The sequence below is a fragment of the Bufo gargarizans genome, chromosome 2, assembly GCF_014858855.1.
Source record: "Bufo gargarizans isolate SCDJY-AF-19 chromosome 2, ASM1485885v1, whole genome shotgun sequence".
In the NCBI taxonomy this organism is placed as follows: domain Eukaryota; kingdom Metazoa; phylum Chordata; class Amphibia; order Anura; family Bufonidae; genus Bufo; species Bufo gargarizans.
In genome coordinates this window covers 652716618-652734871 of record NC_058081.1, presented here as the reverse complement: position 1 = coordinate 652734871, position 18254 = coordinate 652716618, and the positions used below count along the sequence as shown (strand labels likewise).

The window sequence follows — 18254 nt, the reverse complement described above, 5'->3', positions numbered from 1 at the left end:
TGCTATAGGGGCCAGTGAAGAAGGACGCCTATTTCCCCGGCAGTGCACTGTGTACGGTACAATAGCTATGAAGCGACATTGCAGACACCGTGATCAGGAGGAGACCTCCAATGGACGGCTCCTATGTACTGGGAGCCACTGCATATGTCGCCCATAGGGTACCATGGTAAAAAAAAAAAAAAAAAAAACATTTATTGCACTGGATGTTTTTTTTTTTTTCAGGTGGTACTTTTTATAGGAAAGACTGCCAGTGGTGTACCTATCAGGCAAATCTGGTCACTGTATGGCGGTGTTATCCAGTCACTGTGGAGTTTTTATCCAGTCATTGTATGGTGGTGTTATCCAGTCACTGTATGGAGGTGTTATCCAGTCACTGTATGGTGGTGTTATCCAGTCACTATGTGGTGTTATCCAGTCACTGTATGGCAGTGTTATCCAGTCACTGTATGGCAGTGTTATCCAGTCACTATGTGGTGTTATCCAGTCACTGTATGGAGGTGTTATCCGGTCACTGTATGGAGGTGTTATCCGGTCACTGTATGGAGGTGTTATCCAGTCACTGTATGGTGGTATCCAGTCACTGTATGGCGGTGTTATCCAGTCACTATGTGGTGTTATCCAGTCACTGTATGGAGGTGTTATCCGGTCACTGTATGGAGGTGTTATCCGGTCACAGTATGGTGGTGTTATCTGTATGGCGGTGTTATCCAGTCACTGTATGGTGGTGTTATCTGGTCACTGTATGGTGGTGTTATCCGGTCACTGCATGGAGGTGTTATCCGGTCACTGCATGGAGGTGTTATCCAGTCACTGTATGGAGGTGTTATCCGGTCACTGTATGGAGGTGTTATCCGGTCACTGTATGGTGGTGTTATCCAGTCACTGTGTGGTGGTGTTATCCAGTCACTGTATGGTGGTGTTATCTGGTCACTGTATGGAGGTGTTATCCAGTCACTGTATGGAGGTGTTATCCGGTCACTGTATGGAGGTGTTATCCGGTCACTGTATGGTGGTGTTATCTGTATGGCGGTGTTATCCAGTCACTGTATGATGGTGTTATCTGGTCACTGCATGGAGGTGTTATCCGGTCACTGAATGGAGGTGTTATCCAGTCACTGTATGGTGGTGTTATCCGGTCACTGTATGGAGGTGTTATCCGGTCACTGTATGGAGGTGTTATCCGGTCAATGTATGGAGGTGTTATCCGGTCACTGTATGGAGGTGTTATCCGGTCAATGTATGGAGGTGTTATCCGGTCACTGTATGGAGGTGTTATCCGGTCACTGTATGGAGGTGTTATCCGGTCACTGTATGGAGGTGTTATCCGGTCACTGTATGGAGGTGTTATCCGGTCAATGTATGGAGGTGTTATCCGGTCACTGTATGGAGGTGTTATCCGGTCACTGTATGGAGGTGTTATCCGGTCACTGTATGGAGGTGTTATCCGGTCACTGTATGGTGGTGTTATCTGTATGGTGGTGTTATCCAGTCACTGTATGGTGGTGTTATCTGGTCACTGTATGGTGGTGTTATCCGGTCACTGCATGGAGGTGTTATCCGGTCACTGCATGGAGGTGTTATCCAGTCACTGTATGGTGGTGTTATCCAGTCACTGTATGGAGGTGTTATCCGGTCACTGTATGGAGGTGTTATCCGGTCAATGTATGGAGGTGTTATCCGGTCACTGTATGGAGGTGTTATCCGGTCACTGTATGGAGGTGTTATCCGGTCACTGTATGGAGGTGTTATCCAGTCACTGTATGGAGGTGTTATCCGGTCACTGTATGGTGGTGTTATCCGGTCACTGTATGGAGGTGTTATCCGGTCACTGTATGGAGGTGTTATCCGGTCACTGTATGGAGGTGTTATCCGGTCACTGTATGGAAGTGTTATCCAGTCACTGTATGGCGGTGTTATCCAGTCACTGTGGAGTTTTTATCCAGTCATTGTATGGCAGTGCTATCTAGTCACTGTGTGGTGGTGTTATCTGGTCACTGTATGGCGGTGTTATCCAGTCACTGTATGGCGGTGTTATCTAGTCACTGTATGGCAGTGTTATCCAGTCACTGTATGGCAGTGTTATCCAGTCACTGTATGGTAGTGTTATCCAGTCATTGTATGGCAGTGCTATCTAGTCACTGTGTGGTGGTGTTATCTGGTCACTGTATGGCGGTGTTATCCAGTCACTGTATGGCGGTGTTATCTAGTCACTGTATGGCAGTGTTATCCAGTCACTGTATGGTAATGTTATCCAGTCACTGTATGGTAATGTTATCCAGTCACTGTATGGCGGTGTTATCCAGTCACTGTATGGAGGTGTTATCCAGTCACTGTATGGAGGTGTTATCCAGTCATTGTATGGCAGTGTTATCTAGTCACTGTGTGGTGGTGTTATCTGGTCACTGTATGGCGGTGTTATCCAGTCACTGTATGGCAGTGTTATCCAGTCACTGTATGGTAGTGTTATCCAGTCACTGTATGGTAGTGTTATCCAGTCACTGTATGGAGGTGTTATCCAGTCACTGTATGGAGGTGTTATCCGGTCACTGTATGGAGGTGTTATCCAGTCACTATGTGGTGTTATCCAGTCACTGTATGGCAGTGTTATCCAGTCACTGTATGGCAGTGTTATCCAGTCACTATGTGGTGTTATCCAGTCACTGTATGGAGGTGTTATCCGGTCACTGTATGGAGGTGTTATCCGGTCACTGTATGGAGGTGTTATCCAGTCACTGTATGGTGGTATCCAGTCACTGTATGGCGGTGTTATCCAGTCACTATGTGGTGTTATCCAGTCACTGTATGGAGGTGTTATCCGGTCACTGTATGGAGGTGTTATCCGGTCACAGTATGGTGGTGTTATCTGTATGGCGGTGTTATCCAGTCACTGTATGGTGGTGTTATCTGGTCACTGTATGGTGGTGTTATCCGGTCACTGCATGGAGGTGTTATCCGGTCACTGCATGGAGGTGTTATCCAGTCACTGTATGGAGGTGTTATCCGGTCACTGTATGGAGGTGTTATCCGGTCACTGTATGGTGGTGTTATCCAGTCACTGTGTGGTGGTGTTATCCAGTCACTGTATGGTGGTGTTATCTGGTCACTGTATGGAGGTGTTATCCAGTCACTGTATGGAGGTGTTATCCGGTCACTGTATGGAGGTGTTATCCGGTCACTGTATGGTGGTGTTATCTGTATGGCGGTGTTATCCAGTCACTGTATGATGGTGTTATCTGGTCACTGCATGGAGGTGTTATCCGGTCACTGCATGGAGGTGTTATCCAGTCACTGTATGGTGGTGTTATCCGGTCACTGTATGGAGGTGTTATCCGGTCACTGTATGGAGGTGTTATCCGGTCAATGTATGGAGGTGTTATCCGGTCACTGTATGGAGGTGTTATCCGGTCACTGTATGGAGGTGTTATCCGGTCACTGTATGGAGGTGTTATCCGGTCAATGTATGGAGGTGTTATCCGGTCACTGTATGGAGGTGTTATCCGGTCACTGTATGGAGGTGTTATCCGGTCACTGTATGGAGGTGTTATCCGGTCACTGTATGGTGGTGTTATCTGTATGGTGGTGTTATCCAGTCACTGTATGGTGGTGTTATCTGGTCACTGTATGGTGGTGTTATCCGGTCACTGTATGGAGGTGTTATCCGGTCACTGTATGGAGGTGTTATCCAGTCACTGTATGGTGGTGTTATCCAGTCACTGTATGGAGGTGTTATCCGGTCACTGTATGGAGGTGTTATCCGGTCAATGTATGGAGGTGTTATCCGGTCACTGTATGGAGGTGTTATCCGGTCACTGTATGGAGGTGTTATCCGGTCACTGTATGGAGGTGTTATCCAGTCACTGTATGGAGGTGTTATCCGGTCACTGTATGGTGGTGTTATCCGGTCACTGTATGGAGGTGTTATCCGGTCACTGTATGGAGGTGTTATCCGGTCACTGTATGGAAGTGTTATCCAGTCACTGTATGGCGGTGTTATCCAGTCACTGTGGAGTTTTTATCCAGTCACTGTATGGCAGTGCTATCTAGTCACTGTGTGGTGGTGTTATCTGGTCACTGTATGGCGGTGTTATCCAGTCACTGTATGGCGGTGTTATCTAGTCACTGTATGGCAGTGTTATCCAGTCACTGTATGGCAGTGTTATCCAGTCACTGTATGGTAGTGTTATCCAGTCATTGTATGGCAGTGCTATCTAGTCACTGTGTGGTGGTGTTATCTGGTCACTGTATGGCGGTGTTATCCAGTCACTGTATGGCGGTGTTATCTAGTCACTGTATGGCAGTGTTATCCAGTCACTGTATGGTAATGTTATCCAGTCACTGTATGGTAATGTTATCCAGTCACTGTATGGCGGTGTTATCCAGTCACTGTATGGAGGTGTTATCCAGTCACTGTATGGAGGTGTTATCCAGTCATTGTATGGCAGTGTTATCGAGTCACTGTGTGGTGGTGTTATCTGGTCACTGTATGGCGGTGTTATCCAGTCACTGTATGGCAGTGTTATCCAGTCACTGTATGGTAGTGTTATCCAGTCACTGTATGGTAGTGTTATCCAGTCACTGTATGGAGGTGTTATCCAGTCACTGTATGGAGGTGTTATCCGGTCACTGTATGGAGGTGTTATCCGGTCACTGTATGGAGGTGTTATCCGGTCACTGTGTGGTGATGTTATTCAGTCACTGTATGGAGGTGTTATCCAGTCACTGTATGGCGGTGTTATCCAGTCACTGTGGAGTTTTTATCCAGTCATTGTATGGCAGTGTTATCTAGTCACTGTGTGGTGGTGTTATCTGGTCACTGTATGGCGGTGTTATCCAGTCACTGTATGGTAGTGTTATCCAGTCACTGTATGGTAGTGTTATCCAGTCACTGTATGGTAGTGTTATCCAGTCACTGTAGAGTTTTTATCCAGTCAATGTATGGAGGTGTTATACGGTCACTGTATGGAGGTGTTATCCGGTCACTGTATGGCGGTGTTATCCAGTCACTGTATGGCAGTGTTATCCAGTCACTGTATGGTAGTGTTATCCAGTCACTGTGGAGTTTTTATCCAGTCACTGTATGGAGGTGTTATCCAGTCACTGTATGGCGGTGTTATCCAGTCACTGTATGGCGGTGTTATCCAGTCACTGTGGAGTTTTTATCCAGTCATTGTAGGGCGGTGTTATCTAGTCACTGTGTGGTGGTGTTATCTGGTCACTGTATGGCGGTGTTATCCAGTCACTGTATGGCGGTGTTATCTAGTCACTGTATGGCAGTGTTATCCAGTCACTGTGTGGTGGTGTTATCCGGTCACTGTATGGAGGTGTTATCCGGTCACTGTATGGCGGTGTTATCCAGTCACTGTATGGTGGTGTTATCCAGTCACTGTATGGTGGTGTTATCCAGTCACTATATGGCGGTGTTATCCAGTCACTGTATGGCGGTGTTATTCAGTCACTGTATATGGCTACAACATTTTTGTGTTTTTATCTAGTCATGGTATGAGCTATTATCCAGTATGGCGGTATTATTTAGTCTCGGTATGTTGATAATATATTGTCTCTAAAAGTATTATTATTTGGGGGTAGGTGTAATATATATATTATATAGATTCCAGTATATTATACTGCGCCCTGTATTTCACAATACAGTAAATGAGCCTTGGGGAGCACAGTCCCCCCCCTCCCGACCACCAGGACCAGGCCGCGACCATTACAGTGTATTATTGCAGTTGTGCAGAATGCAGCCAGTCAGGTGGTAAATGTGCCATTACCGGGGGCATATTTATCCTCGGTGCCTGGTGCTGTGACCTCAGGCTATACAACTGTATCGCCGCTCACCGGTAGAACAGCGCAGGCGGTCGATAGCGCTGCCTGCACCGGATCTCAGCGTGATGATGTCATTGGGGGGGGCAGTCAGCTGTAGCTTTGCCCCTGAAGACTGCTAGGCTTTCCTGTACGGTGGAAGTAAAGTTCATATGGCCGATGTAAGCGGGGGATTTCCACTACAACCCACAGCATGCCTTGACAGCCACAGATGATGTGGATACTTACTGGAGTAGCGGTTGATGTTGCAGAAGTTACTCTCGCAGCAGGTGGAGGACATGTAGATGAATTGGTCCCCGATGTCGATGATTGAGGTTTGGTTGCACAGGTCGGTGGTGGAGCAGCCTTTCATCACAGTGTTACGGTCTGCAGATCAGAAATCAGGTGATACATTCAGAATCCTCCATTCATCCTGCGTTTAGAGACTCGGGTCCGCCTGTATCTGCCTACTCTTCTAAATGCTCACGCATCTGCAAAACACGGATACCGGCCGTGTGTGTTCCGCATTTTGTGGAACAGAATGTCCGGTCCTCTATAGAACAGTCTTATCCTTGTCCGTAAAAAGGACAAGAATAAGACATGTTCTATTTTTTTGCGGGGCCATTGTATGGACATACGAATGGGTGTACAGATCGGATGCAGAAAAAATATACAGTCATGTGCATGGGCCCTAAGGCTGAGACTGCTAAGTGATTGCAGCCATAGTTCAATTACTGCCTCTATGGTGCCATCCCTGCCTCTATGGTGCAATTACGGCCTCTATGGTGCAATTACTGCCTCTATGGTGCAATCACTGCTCTATGGTGTAATTACGGCCTCTATGGTGCAATTACGGCCTCTATGGTGCAATTATGGCCTCTATGGTGCAATCACTGCCTCTATGGTGCCATCCCTGCCTCTATGGTGCAATGACTGCTCTATGGTGCAATCACTGCCTCTATGGTGCAATCCCTGCCTCTATAGTGCATTTACGGCCTCTATGGTGCAATCACTGCTCTATGGTGCAATTACGGCCTCTATGTTGCAATTATGGCCTCTATGGTGCAATCACTGCCTCTATGGTGCAATTACTGCATATTTGGTGCAATTACTGCTTCTGTGGTGCAATTACTGCTTCTGTGGTGCAATTACTGCCTCTATGGTGCAATTACGTCCTCTATGGTGCAATTACTGTCTCTGCGGTGCAATTACTGCCTATATGGTGCAATTACTGCCTATATGGTGCAATTATGTCCTCTTTGGTTCAGTTACTGCCTCTATAGTGCAATTACAGCCTCTGTGGTGCAATTATGGCTTCTGTGGTGCCATACTGCTTCTGTGGTGCAATTACTGACTCTATGGTGCAATTACTGCCTCTATGGTGCAATTACTGCCTCTATGGTGCAATTACTGCTTCTGTGGTGCAATTACGGCCTCTATGGTGCAATTATGCCTATATGGTGCAATTACAGCCTATATGGTGCAATTAAGGCCTCTATGGTGCAATTAAGGCCTCTATGGTGCAATTACTGCCTATATGGTGCAATTACTGCTTCTATGGTGCAATTACGGCCTCTATGGTGCAAGTAAGGCCTCTATGGTGCAATTAAGGCCTCTATAATGCAATTACGGCCTCTATGGTGCAATTACTGTCTCTGCGGTGCAATTACTGCCTATATGGTGCAATTACGGCCTCTGTGGTGCAATTATGGCCTCTATGGTGCAATTACAGCCTCTGTGGTGCAAGTACTACCTCTATGGTGCAATTATGGCCTCTGTGGTGCAATTACTGCCTCTATAGTGCAATTATGGCCTCTGTGGTGCAATCACTGCCTCTGTGGTATAATTACTACCTCCATGGTGCAGTCACTGCCTATAGTGCAAGTAATTCCTATATGGTGCAAATCCTGCTTCTATGGTGCAACTACTGCCTCTCCACCCCCCCCCCCCCCCCTTCCTTTTCCAGTTATAATCTCCCTGAAAATGTTCTTTATGCCACTTAGTAAATCATGTAACTGACGTCCTCTAAGAAATGTGACCAGAAGCCAATCATTGACCGCTGATGGCGAAACTCCACCTGCTGAAGACAGGTCCTCGCCCATCAACGGGAAAACAGACAGGATTCTCCGAATGGGACGGTGGTGAAAAAATATATACATTTTCTATGAAAAAGGCTTGTTTGGTGCAACAGTAATAATATATGATCCATATAGAATCCACATATAAATATATCATACTAATGTCATACATGTATCATACATCGGCAGAGAAAGAAAATGTATATTTTACAATGAAAGGTGTAGAAGAACAAATGCTGCTAAAAGTTAATTGAAGTAATTTAGGCGACTTTCACACTTGCGTTTTTCTGGATCCGGCAGGGTTCAGCAAAAACGCTTCCGTTACAATAATACAACCGTCTGTATCCGTCATGAACAGATCCGGTTATATTATCTCTAACATTGCCAAGACGGATCCTTCAAGTCAATGGGGGACGGATCCATTTTCTATTGTGGCAGATTGTGGCAGAGAAATCGGATCCATGCCCATTGACTTGCATTGTGGGTCATGACAGATCCGTGCCCATTGACTTGCATTGTGGGTCATGACGGATCTGTGCCCATTGACTTGCATTGTGGGTCATGACGGATCCGTGCCCATTGACTTGCATTGTGGGTCATGACGGATCCGTGCCCATTGACTTGCATTGTGGGTCATGACGGATCCTTGCCCATTGACTTGCATTGTGGGTCATGACGGATCCGTCTTGCTCCGCATCCCAGGACGGAAAGCAAACTACAACATGCTGCTCTCCTGCATGAGAACGGAACGGAATGTATTTTGGAGCGATCCGATCTGTGACGGATCTCAATACCGGAAAATGGAAACACTAGTGTGACCATAGCCCAACAGATACTGTCCCCAACAATACACAAGCTCTGCTATGGCTGCAACCATTGAAAAATAAAGAAGTTATGTTCTTTTGAGGGCGAGGAGTCAAAAACAAAAGAAATACTGTTTTGGCCCAAGATAGGCTGGTCTTGGGGGGGGGGGGCTATAGGAATTTTGGGATTGACGCCCTCGGTGATACTACGAAGATAACAGGTTATTACAGGATATCCGTCATGGGATGCATGATGGGGGTTGTACTTTAGCAACAGCTGGAGAGTCACCGGTTGGAGAATATTGATCTAATGTGTGTGGGAGCCTCCGGAGACGAGGATCGGGCTGATGGATTTCAACATGCCCAATCCTTTTGTCCTTGGGGAGAAATTCCGCCCCTCTCCCCATTCAGAGCACACGCACACTCATCCAAACCGTGCGTGCATGTGAGCATTCAGCCGTGTCCAAGAGCTGCCCTCGCTGTGGCGGACGCGGTCTGTCCGTGGTCAGCCTCCATTCTCATAGGCTGAGGGTTTCCGGAGCAGTGGTCAGCCGACGGCCGGTGTAAGAGGGGCCATGGCGCTCCATGCTGTGTTTTCTGCTGTCTTTTTCTGCAGGGCGGGGGATGGCGTCTTGTGAACTGTGCGACTCAGTAAAGATTTATAGCCGTACGTCAGCAGCGTCTGAAATGTGTCCCCTTAGCGACAATAATATAAAGATATTTCCACCTGGGGGCCACCGAGAATTTATTACCGTGACAGAAGCGGTCTAGACAACAGCCGTGTCAGCCATACTGTGAAATCACCGGTGTCATCGCTCGGGGCTGCATACATCTACATAGATAATCTTCTCTCCTCCGATTAAAAACTAGATGCTGCTTCCATATGGTTTTAATAAACTGTAGGGTGGTCGGGAACTTAATGCAGACTAGCAGAATCCCCCACCCCCGAGGGGCCCCGAAAAAGTTGTGGTCACCTCTCATGGTAGGGGGCGTACATGCCGCACCTTTTCCACTTTGCCCCAGACGGTCCAGGACTTCTTCAGCCCTTCACATGCTTCCCTCTTAGTCAGTCTGACCCTTGGGCCCTTCATTTTTGCTGCTTTGAATCGCCATAGGAAAGAGGAGAGGGGCCCGCGTGGGCAGCCTCTCCTCGCCCCCCTCGTCTGTCTGCAGCACTGTAGACGGCCTCTCTACCTTACACAAACACAAGACAAGGCAGTAAGGGTGCAGGGACAGGGAGATTGTAACCCCTTAACTCCCTGGCATAGACGTCGAAAGACAGCCGTGATCGGAGGAACCTTAAACCTTAGCTGTTTAATCTCCTAAATGCTGCATTCAATAGTGACTCGGCATCTACAGTGCATTCACAAAGTCTTTTTATACCTTTTTCACATTTTATGTTGCGGCCTTGTGCTAAAATAAAAAAAAATCATATTTCCCCCATGATTCTGCACACAATGAGAAAGTGGGAACAGAATGTTAGAAATATTTGCCAGTAATATAACTGAAATGTGGCCTAAGTACATAAGTATTCATACCCTCTGCTATGAAACTTGACATTTAGCTCTGGGGCCTCCCATTAACTTAGGATCATTTAGGACAGTGTTTCCCAACCAGTGTGCCTCCAGCTGTTGCAAAACTACAACTCCCAGCATGCCCACACAGCCAAAGGCTGTCCGGGCATGCTGGGAGTTGTAGTTTTGCAACAGCTGGAGGCACACTGGTTGGGAAACACTGATTTAGGAGATGCCTCTACACCTTGATTGGAATTACCTGTGTTAAATTCAGTGGATTGGACAGGATTCAGAAGGAAACAGCCCCGTCTGTATAATGTCTCACAGCTGACAATGCATCAGAGCAAAAACCAACCCATAGCTGTAACTGTACAGCAAGCGCAACACCTAATACATGATTCTAATACGCAGCTCCAAATCCCTGCATAAACATAATTAAAAGATGCATTTTGTCTGCCTTCAGCCACCACTAGAGGGAGCTCAGGAGATTACTACATACAGATATATACAGCTACCACTAGAGGGAGCTCAGGAGATTACTACATACAGATATATACAGCCACCACTAGAGGGAGCTCAGGAGATTACTACATACAGATATATACAGCCACCACTAGGGGGAGCTCCGGAGATTACTACATACAGATATATACAGCCACCACTAGAGGGAGCTCAGGAGATTACTACATACAGATATATACAGCCACCACTAGAGGGAGCTCAGGAGATTACTACATACAGATATATACAGCCACCACTAGAGGGAGCTCAGGAGATTACTACATACAGATATATACAGCCACCACTAGGAGGAGCTCAGGAGATTACTACATACAGATATATACAGCCACCACTAGAGGGAGCTCAGGAGATTACTACATACAGATATATACAGCCACCACTAGAGGGAGCTCAGGAGATTACTACATACAGATATATACAGCCACCACTAGAGGGAGCTCAGGAGATTACTACATACAGATATATACAGCCACCACTAGAGGGAGCTCAGGAGATTACTACATACAGATATATACAGCCACCACTAGAGGGAGCTCAGGAGATTACTACATACAGATATACACAGCCACCACTAGAGGGAGCTCAGGAGATTACTACATACAGATATACACAGCCACCACTAGAGGGAGCTCAGGAGATTACTACATACAGAAATATACAGCCACCACTAGAGGGAGCTCAGGAGATTACTACATACAGATATATACAGCCACCACTAGATGGAGCTCAGGAGATTACTACATACAGATATATACAGCCACCACTAGAGGGAGCTCAGGAGATTACTGCATGCTGATAATACATAAAATTCTATAATAGCACAGTATGCAGTGAGTGCCCTCTAGTGGTGACTGCAGGCAGACAAAATCTTATAATCTATGGGATTTGAAGCTCTGTATAAGAATAATTGAGCTCCGATCGTTTTAAATATTTATTATTAAATGAATCAGCAGGGAATTTTGGATCTGTCTAGATGATGATGATGAGCGCTTCTGTGATCTCCTCATCTGTTGTCTCTGATGTAATGAGTCACTCCGGCCGTTGTCATCTTTTGTTTTCTTATTTGCTTCTCTTTTATTTCTTGATGCTTGAAATTCACTTATGATCGGGTGAAATGAGCTGAAGGTCTGCGGCGAGGCCCGAGGGAGCGCGGAGACGCATGAGCAGGCAGGTCTCGGTCCACCAAACCCTCACAGGATGAACCATGAGACAGTTTTATGAAAGATTACAGCGTATGATGATTTCCTCTAATATCAGATGAGAATCCGGGCAGTAGTCCAACAGACAGATTAACCCTCCATTTGCCAGAGGTGGTCCACATATATGAAGGCAGTGAAAGTGTTAGAGGTGTTGTCTGTCGAGGACAAACCCTTTTCATATGTACTATTAGAGATGGCTGTCTGGCTGTCGTTTCGCTGTGAACTTCGCGATTCGCCGAACATGCGAGCATATGGCGATGTCCGTCGGCGCTATATTCTTTTGCATTGTGCCGAACTTTTACCCACGACACATCCATCAGGTGGTACAGGACGTTTCAGCACATGGACATACCCCCTACCCTATAACAGAACCCGATCTGGAGAGGTTGCTGTGTGGATCAGGGACAGGCTGTTAGGGACACCAAGCACAAGCTAATAGGGCCACAAAACTCCTTTTCAGGACTGGTATAGGTGTGCTATCGATAGGTGTGATACACTGAGGGGTGTGATCCACCATGCACGGTCCCATCTGGCGCTCCCAGGACGCCGGCACATGGCTCCGCAGTGTGGGATTTTTTTAAGTTTCCACTGCTGACAATAGTGTTGCCATCTGCAGTCTGTGCTGTCAACGCATAAGTCGCGGTAAGCCCAACACTGACCTAGGGGCGATCGCCTTAAGAAGGCACCTGTCCTCCCATCACCGAGCCTAGTGGGACCAACGCCGTCAGAACCCACACTCCCGGTGCTCCACGTCCTGCCTCATTCCTTCTCCTCTCTCCTCCCATTTGTCCTCCACTCCACCTTTCACCATGCCGTTGGCGCGTTCATCTGGCGGAAGGCAGGCTTCTGAGGCCCAAATGTTATATCGTAAAAAGATGATGACGCCTGATAACCCTCTTGCCCAACGGCTGACCGCTGGCTTGTCGGAACTGCTAGCCCGCCAACTACTGCCATATAAACTAGTGGACTCGGAGGCCTTTAGAAAATGTGTGGCCATTGGCACACTGCAATGGAAGGTCCCCGGAAGGAAATATTTCTCCCAGAAGGGTATCCCGGAGCTATATGGCCACGTTCAGCGGCAAGTGAATATATCTCTGGCAATGTCACGGATGGTGTTGCAGAAAGCTGGAATTATAAATAAACATCCAACTTGCTTGATCCCAAACTAAGGAGCATATGGGTGAGCCTTAAAACCCCTAGAGCTCTCCCTGACTGCTATGCCCATGCAAAGGTCTTAATGGTAGACGATTGCATGCCCTCGTACCTTTACTATGTGACACCTGAAAACCCTATAATAGTGAGGGGACACGACCACCGGCTCCCTGCACTTAATACAGACGGAGTCAGGGTCACCTACAATCAAGCCAGGAAGGAAACACAAATAAAGGAAACAGACTTAACTGAGGAATCAGCTCCCCAGAACCTATACGACGTGCCAGGTGAGACATTGCCATGCTGTGCTGTGACTGTTGTGCCTGGAAGCCAAGAGCCACACCGGTCCTGCACTGCTTTCAGCTCTGTGGTCACAGGCCGATGAGTGGCTAACCCTGCTTAATTTGACAGTTGGTAAAGTGGTGTGCGACAACGGTGCCAATCTGCTGAGCACGCTGAAACAGGGCAAAATGACACATGTGCAGTGCATGGCACACGTCCTGAACTTAGTCGTGCAGTGATTCGTTTTCCAAATACCCCGGGGTCCAGGATGTCTTGCGACAGGCCAGGAAAATCTCTGGCCATTTTAGAAGATCTTACACGGCCATGGCTCGCCTTGCTGACGTTCAGCGGCGACACCACCTGCCCATCAGATGTCTGATTTGTGACTGCCCGACGCACTGGAGCTCCACCTTGTATATGCTTGATAGGCTGCTCCAGCAGCAACGTGCCGTTAACGACTACCTGTACGAACTCTGCGGCAGGACAGGTTCTGTGGAGCTTGGTTTCTTTTCACCGCACCAGTGGCTGCTCATGCGCGACGCATGCAGACTTCTGCGGCCATTTGATGAGATCACCAAACTGGTCAGTCGCAGCCAGGGCGCCATCAGTGACATCGTACCTTACGCCTTCTTTCTGGAGCGTGCATTGCGTCGTGTCAATGATTAAGCCGTCGATGAGCAGGAGCTGGAAGATGAGGAAGTCGCAATGCTGGAAGAATTCCCGGGGGGGCTGCTCAATCTGAGACAAGTCAGCAGGAGTCTCAAGAGGAGTCAGAGGAGGATAGTGCCGGGCGGAGGAGGAGGAGGAGGTGCAAGAAGAGCAGGCTTTGAGGGGGACTTTACACTTTTCAGGGATCCCTGGTGTTGTCCGTGGCTGGGGGGAGGAGACCGAGGACGACATTCTCCTGGGGGATGAGCAGGAGCCAGGACGCTCCACCGCTTCCAATTGAGTGCAAATAGGGGCCTTCATGCTCCAGTGTTTGAAGAGGGACCCCCGTATAAAAAGCATAAAGGGCAAGGACCAGTACAGGGTGGCAACATACTTAGACCCCCGATACAAACACAAAATGGCGGACATGTTACCAGCATCACAGAGGGCTGGCAGAATGCAGCATTCCAGGCCTTACTGCGAGAGATACTGCATTCTGCTGTTGCGGGCGCTGGCAGAGGAATTTCCATTAACAGAGAAATAGTTACCAATCCTACCGTGCCTGCAAGAAGAGGGCGGTTTGAAGGTGTGTTGGTCACTTCGGATATGAGATCATTCTTGCACCCAACCCATCGACAGTCGCCCTCTGGATCCAGCCTCAGGGAACGCCTGGACCGACAGGTGTCCGACTACATTGGGTTAACGGCCGATGTGGACGCTCTGAGAAGCGAGGAACCCCTGGACTACTGGGTGTGCAGGCTTGACCTGTGGCCAGAGCTGGCACAATTTGCCATGAAACTCTTAACTTGCCCCTCGTCCAGTGTCCTGTCCGAAAGGACGTTCAGCACAGCAGGGGGGGGGTCGTGACCGATAAGCGCACTCGCCTAGATCACGACAGTGTGGACTACCTCACATTTCTAAAAATGAATGAGGCATGGATCTCGGAGGAATTCAACACCTGTGACGACCACGTGTAATTGAATTTCCTCATGCCAGCCCACACATATCCGCCACCACCCAGAACAAAGAATGGTCCCTGTCTTATGTAAATACAGCCTTTTCTGTCAGGTGAATGCCTAAAGTTTGTTTCCAGTGACCGCCTAATGTACCTCCAGCCACATCATCACAAGTTCCTTTCTGTCAGGTGAATGCCGAATTTTTGGGGCCTGTACTCCCGTGGCCTAAAATAAAAAATTTCTAGGCTCCAGCAGGGCACATTTTTGAGAGCTTCCCTTTAAGATGCATAAAAATGGCCCCTGTTTAAAATACATATTTTTTGTGGGAATTTTTGCCAGTGATCCTTCTCTAGTATATCACTGTCCATGTGGTGGGACTATTTGTGCACTTCTAGTAAGTATTTGGTGGCTGCAAATATGACCTGAAGGTTTTTCAGATTCACCTGCCATTAAAGTGAATGGGGCCCGCCGCGAAAGCCCGGTTTGCAAACATTTGATCGTAAAAGCGCATTTGCGTTCGCGAACCGTCCCGGCCGATGTTTGTCCATCACTATGTACTATGTAATGAACATGTAGAGAGGTTCCTATGCATGGACCACCCTGTTTACCAGAGCAGGGGGCTGCTAACACATTTTCTGGAGGCCGGGCCCACATGTTCCTTATAGCGGGCCATGTGATATTACATGTTCCCTGATAGATGAGTATCCTCTCCCGGACACTGGCCACATGCGTGCTGGGCTCAGGTCAAGCATACAGGTCAATATGGAGAGGAGAACAAGCCGCTATCAGAGAGGCTACTTTCGCGCTAAGGCAATGCGGCAGGCACCGGCACAGGGTCTCTGGATGCAGCCGTTCACTGATGGAGCCCATTGACGCGGGGATCCGGTTGGACAAAAACAGTTGCAGTGACTTTTGTCCAGCTGAATCCCAAACTTTATGCCGAGGTGCAGCCAACATATTCTATGGGTGGCTTAAAGGGGTTGTCTCATTATGGACAATGGGGGCATATCGCTAGGACATTGTCTTATATCGAGGAAGGAGCCCCGCAAGGTGGTGGCTGGAGGACTCCGGTCCCTCCACCACCAAGCCAGCTCCCATAGAAGTGAATGGAATCGCACCACGCGCACGCGGACCTCTCTCCCATTAATTTCTATGGGGCCAACGGAAATCGCCGCCCCATAGAGAATATAAGGAGGGCCACATGCTCAGTGCGTCCTCCTACACTTGCAGGGCTCCTTTCTCGATATAGGTGCGGGTTCTAGCTGTGGGACCCGCACCTATAAGACGATGGGGGCATATCCTAGCGATATGCCCCCATTGTCCATGATGAGACAAACCCTTTAACACATGACGCCAGGATCTGACCAGACTACCCTGGGTATGTTTGTAGTCTGTAACCATGGAGACACAAAGGTCTGCATATTTGCTGTTAACCCAAAGCAGTAGATTACATCTACGGGCACTGGCCGCCTGCACTCCCACAACCACTGAGTTGAATGGGTTTGCGATCTGCAAGGTGCTGCCCGAGATGGGACATGTCCTATCTTTTGTGGTGCGGAGGCACGGACCAGGAAGCTCACAGAAGCGCTTCGTAGTATCCGTGCCTCCGCTCCGCAAAAGATAGGACATGTCCCATCTTTGGCTGTATTTTGCAGATCGTAGACCCATTCAAGTCAATGGGTTCCCATCCGCAGCTCGGCCAGTGCCCATGTATTGCGGACCACTAACAGTCACGGTGCCCCTACGTTCATGTGCACGAGCTTTGAGACTGTTACACAGCTGCTTAGATGGTTGCACAACCCTGATTGCTTTGTTTGTAGCTTCATTGTCCATCTCCGATACAGAAGTATGAAATATCAGCCTCACCTGTTGACCTGTAGGCCAGGGAGATGCAGGTGGTCTCATAGGATGGGCACGTCCTTGCTACCATACGACACGAGGAGCTGGTGCCAACGCACTGTAGGCACTTCAGGCAGAGAACTGTGGGAGGAAGAAGAAAAGGGTGAGGATGGAGCTGAAGCCTTCAGAGACTCTCAGTTATCTGCACATCTATTAAAAGGGGGATAGGTACAGGTATCACCTGTGAATCCCCCCCCCCCCCCATTATTCTCAGGCATTGAACCTTCTGGCTACGACGCCTATTTCTTAAATGTCAAGTGTAAACTGCGCCCTGTGCTGACATCACCATCGCGTGAACCTCCATAGTCGTCCTCTGAACCTTACAAAACTCTTGACATTTACATCGTTCCACCTGTTTCATAACAAAAGCAGGCCCTGCACGTGAGCGAAATATCGGCCCAGCCCGCAGATTCCGGAGGGATCGGCCCGACTCTCTACCGGCAGCCGATATCGGGGGTGATCAGGATCCAGCATGGGAAATCCCTTTATTCTGCTAAAGGAATGAGGACAGGACTGAGGTCTCTGGCAGGAACGTTCTCCTCTCTCTCCACACAGGACACATGCATGCTCAGCTGTAGGCTGTCCAGGCATGCTGGGAGTTGTAGTTTTGCACCAGCTGGAGAGACGCAGTTTGGGCCTCCCTGTTTAAGGTTAATGGTAGCCTTAGGAGCCACATATTCATCACTGCTGCGTACACGGGGCCCGTACTGTTCTGCGTCACATAGACTGACGCCTGCTGTGACCTCATACCTCATCCCCCTCCTCTCCTGACAGGTTGTAACATTGTATCATTGCAGGTAAAATGTATCAGAGGATCGTGTAAACTGGGTACATTGGGAGACGAATCTAAACTGGGAGAAGCCTCTGGAAAGAGAGAAAATTGTTATAATTCAGTGACATCAAGCAGAGGTTTTAACCCCTGTCATCTGCATCTGGGGCTGAAGAGACAAATCAGTTTTTTTTTCATCTTTGCGTTTCAGGAGCTATAACGTTTTTCCGTCAATGTAGCCGCACGGGGGTTTGTTTTATTCTAATTTTCAATGGCACAGAACTTACAGATTTAACTTTTATTAACTCTTTGGGCTCGTTCACACAAACGTTTTTTGAGTTCCGTATACGGAACCATTCATTTCAATGGTTCCACAAAAAAAACTGAATGTACTCCGTATGCAATCCGTTTCCGTATTTCCGTTTTTCCGTCCAAAGATAGAATATTTCCTATTATAGCCTGCAAATCACGTTCCGTGGCTCCATTCAAGTCAATGGGTCTGCAAAAAAACAGAACACATAGTGGAATGTACTCCGTATGTCTTCCGTATCCGTTCCGTTTTTGCTGAACCATCTATGGCCTCATGCACACGACCGTTGTGTGCATCCGCGGCCGTTGTTCCGTTTTCCT

At 48.1% G+C, this 18254-nt stretch overlaps 1 protein-coding gene across 1 annotated transcript in view; it reads right to left on the bottom strand.

Moving 5' to 3' along the window:
• PLAUR (plasminogen activator, urokinase receptor) overlaps window positions 1-17610 on the bottom strand; it is a 34359-nt gene extending 16749 nt beyond the window's left edge. Inside the window, exons 1-4 of the mRNA XM_044277635.1 lie at window positions 17469-17610; window positions 16823-16936; window positions 11481-11492; window positions 6052-6189 (exon numbers count right to left, since the gene is read on the bottom strand). Coding sequence (XP_044133570.1) covers window positions 6052-6189; window positions 11481-11492; window positions 16823-16936; window positions 17469-17610 — 406 coding nt within the window. The remainder of the gene's footprint in view (window positions 1-6051; window positions 6190-11480; window positions 11493-16822; window positions 16937-17468) is intronic.
• Window positions 17611-18254: the final 644 nt, after the last annotated feature.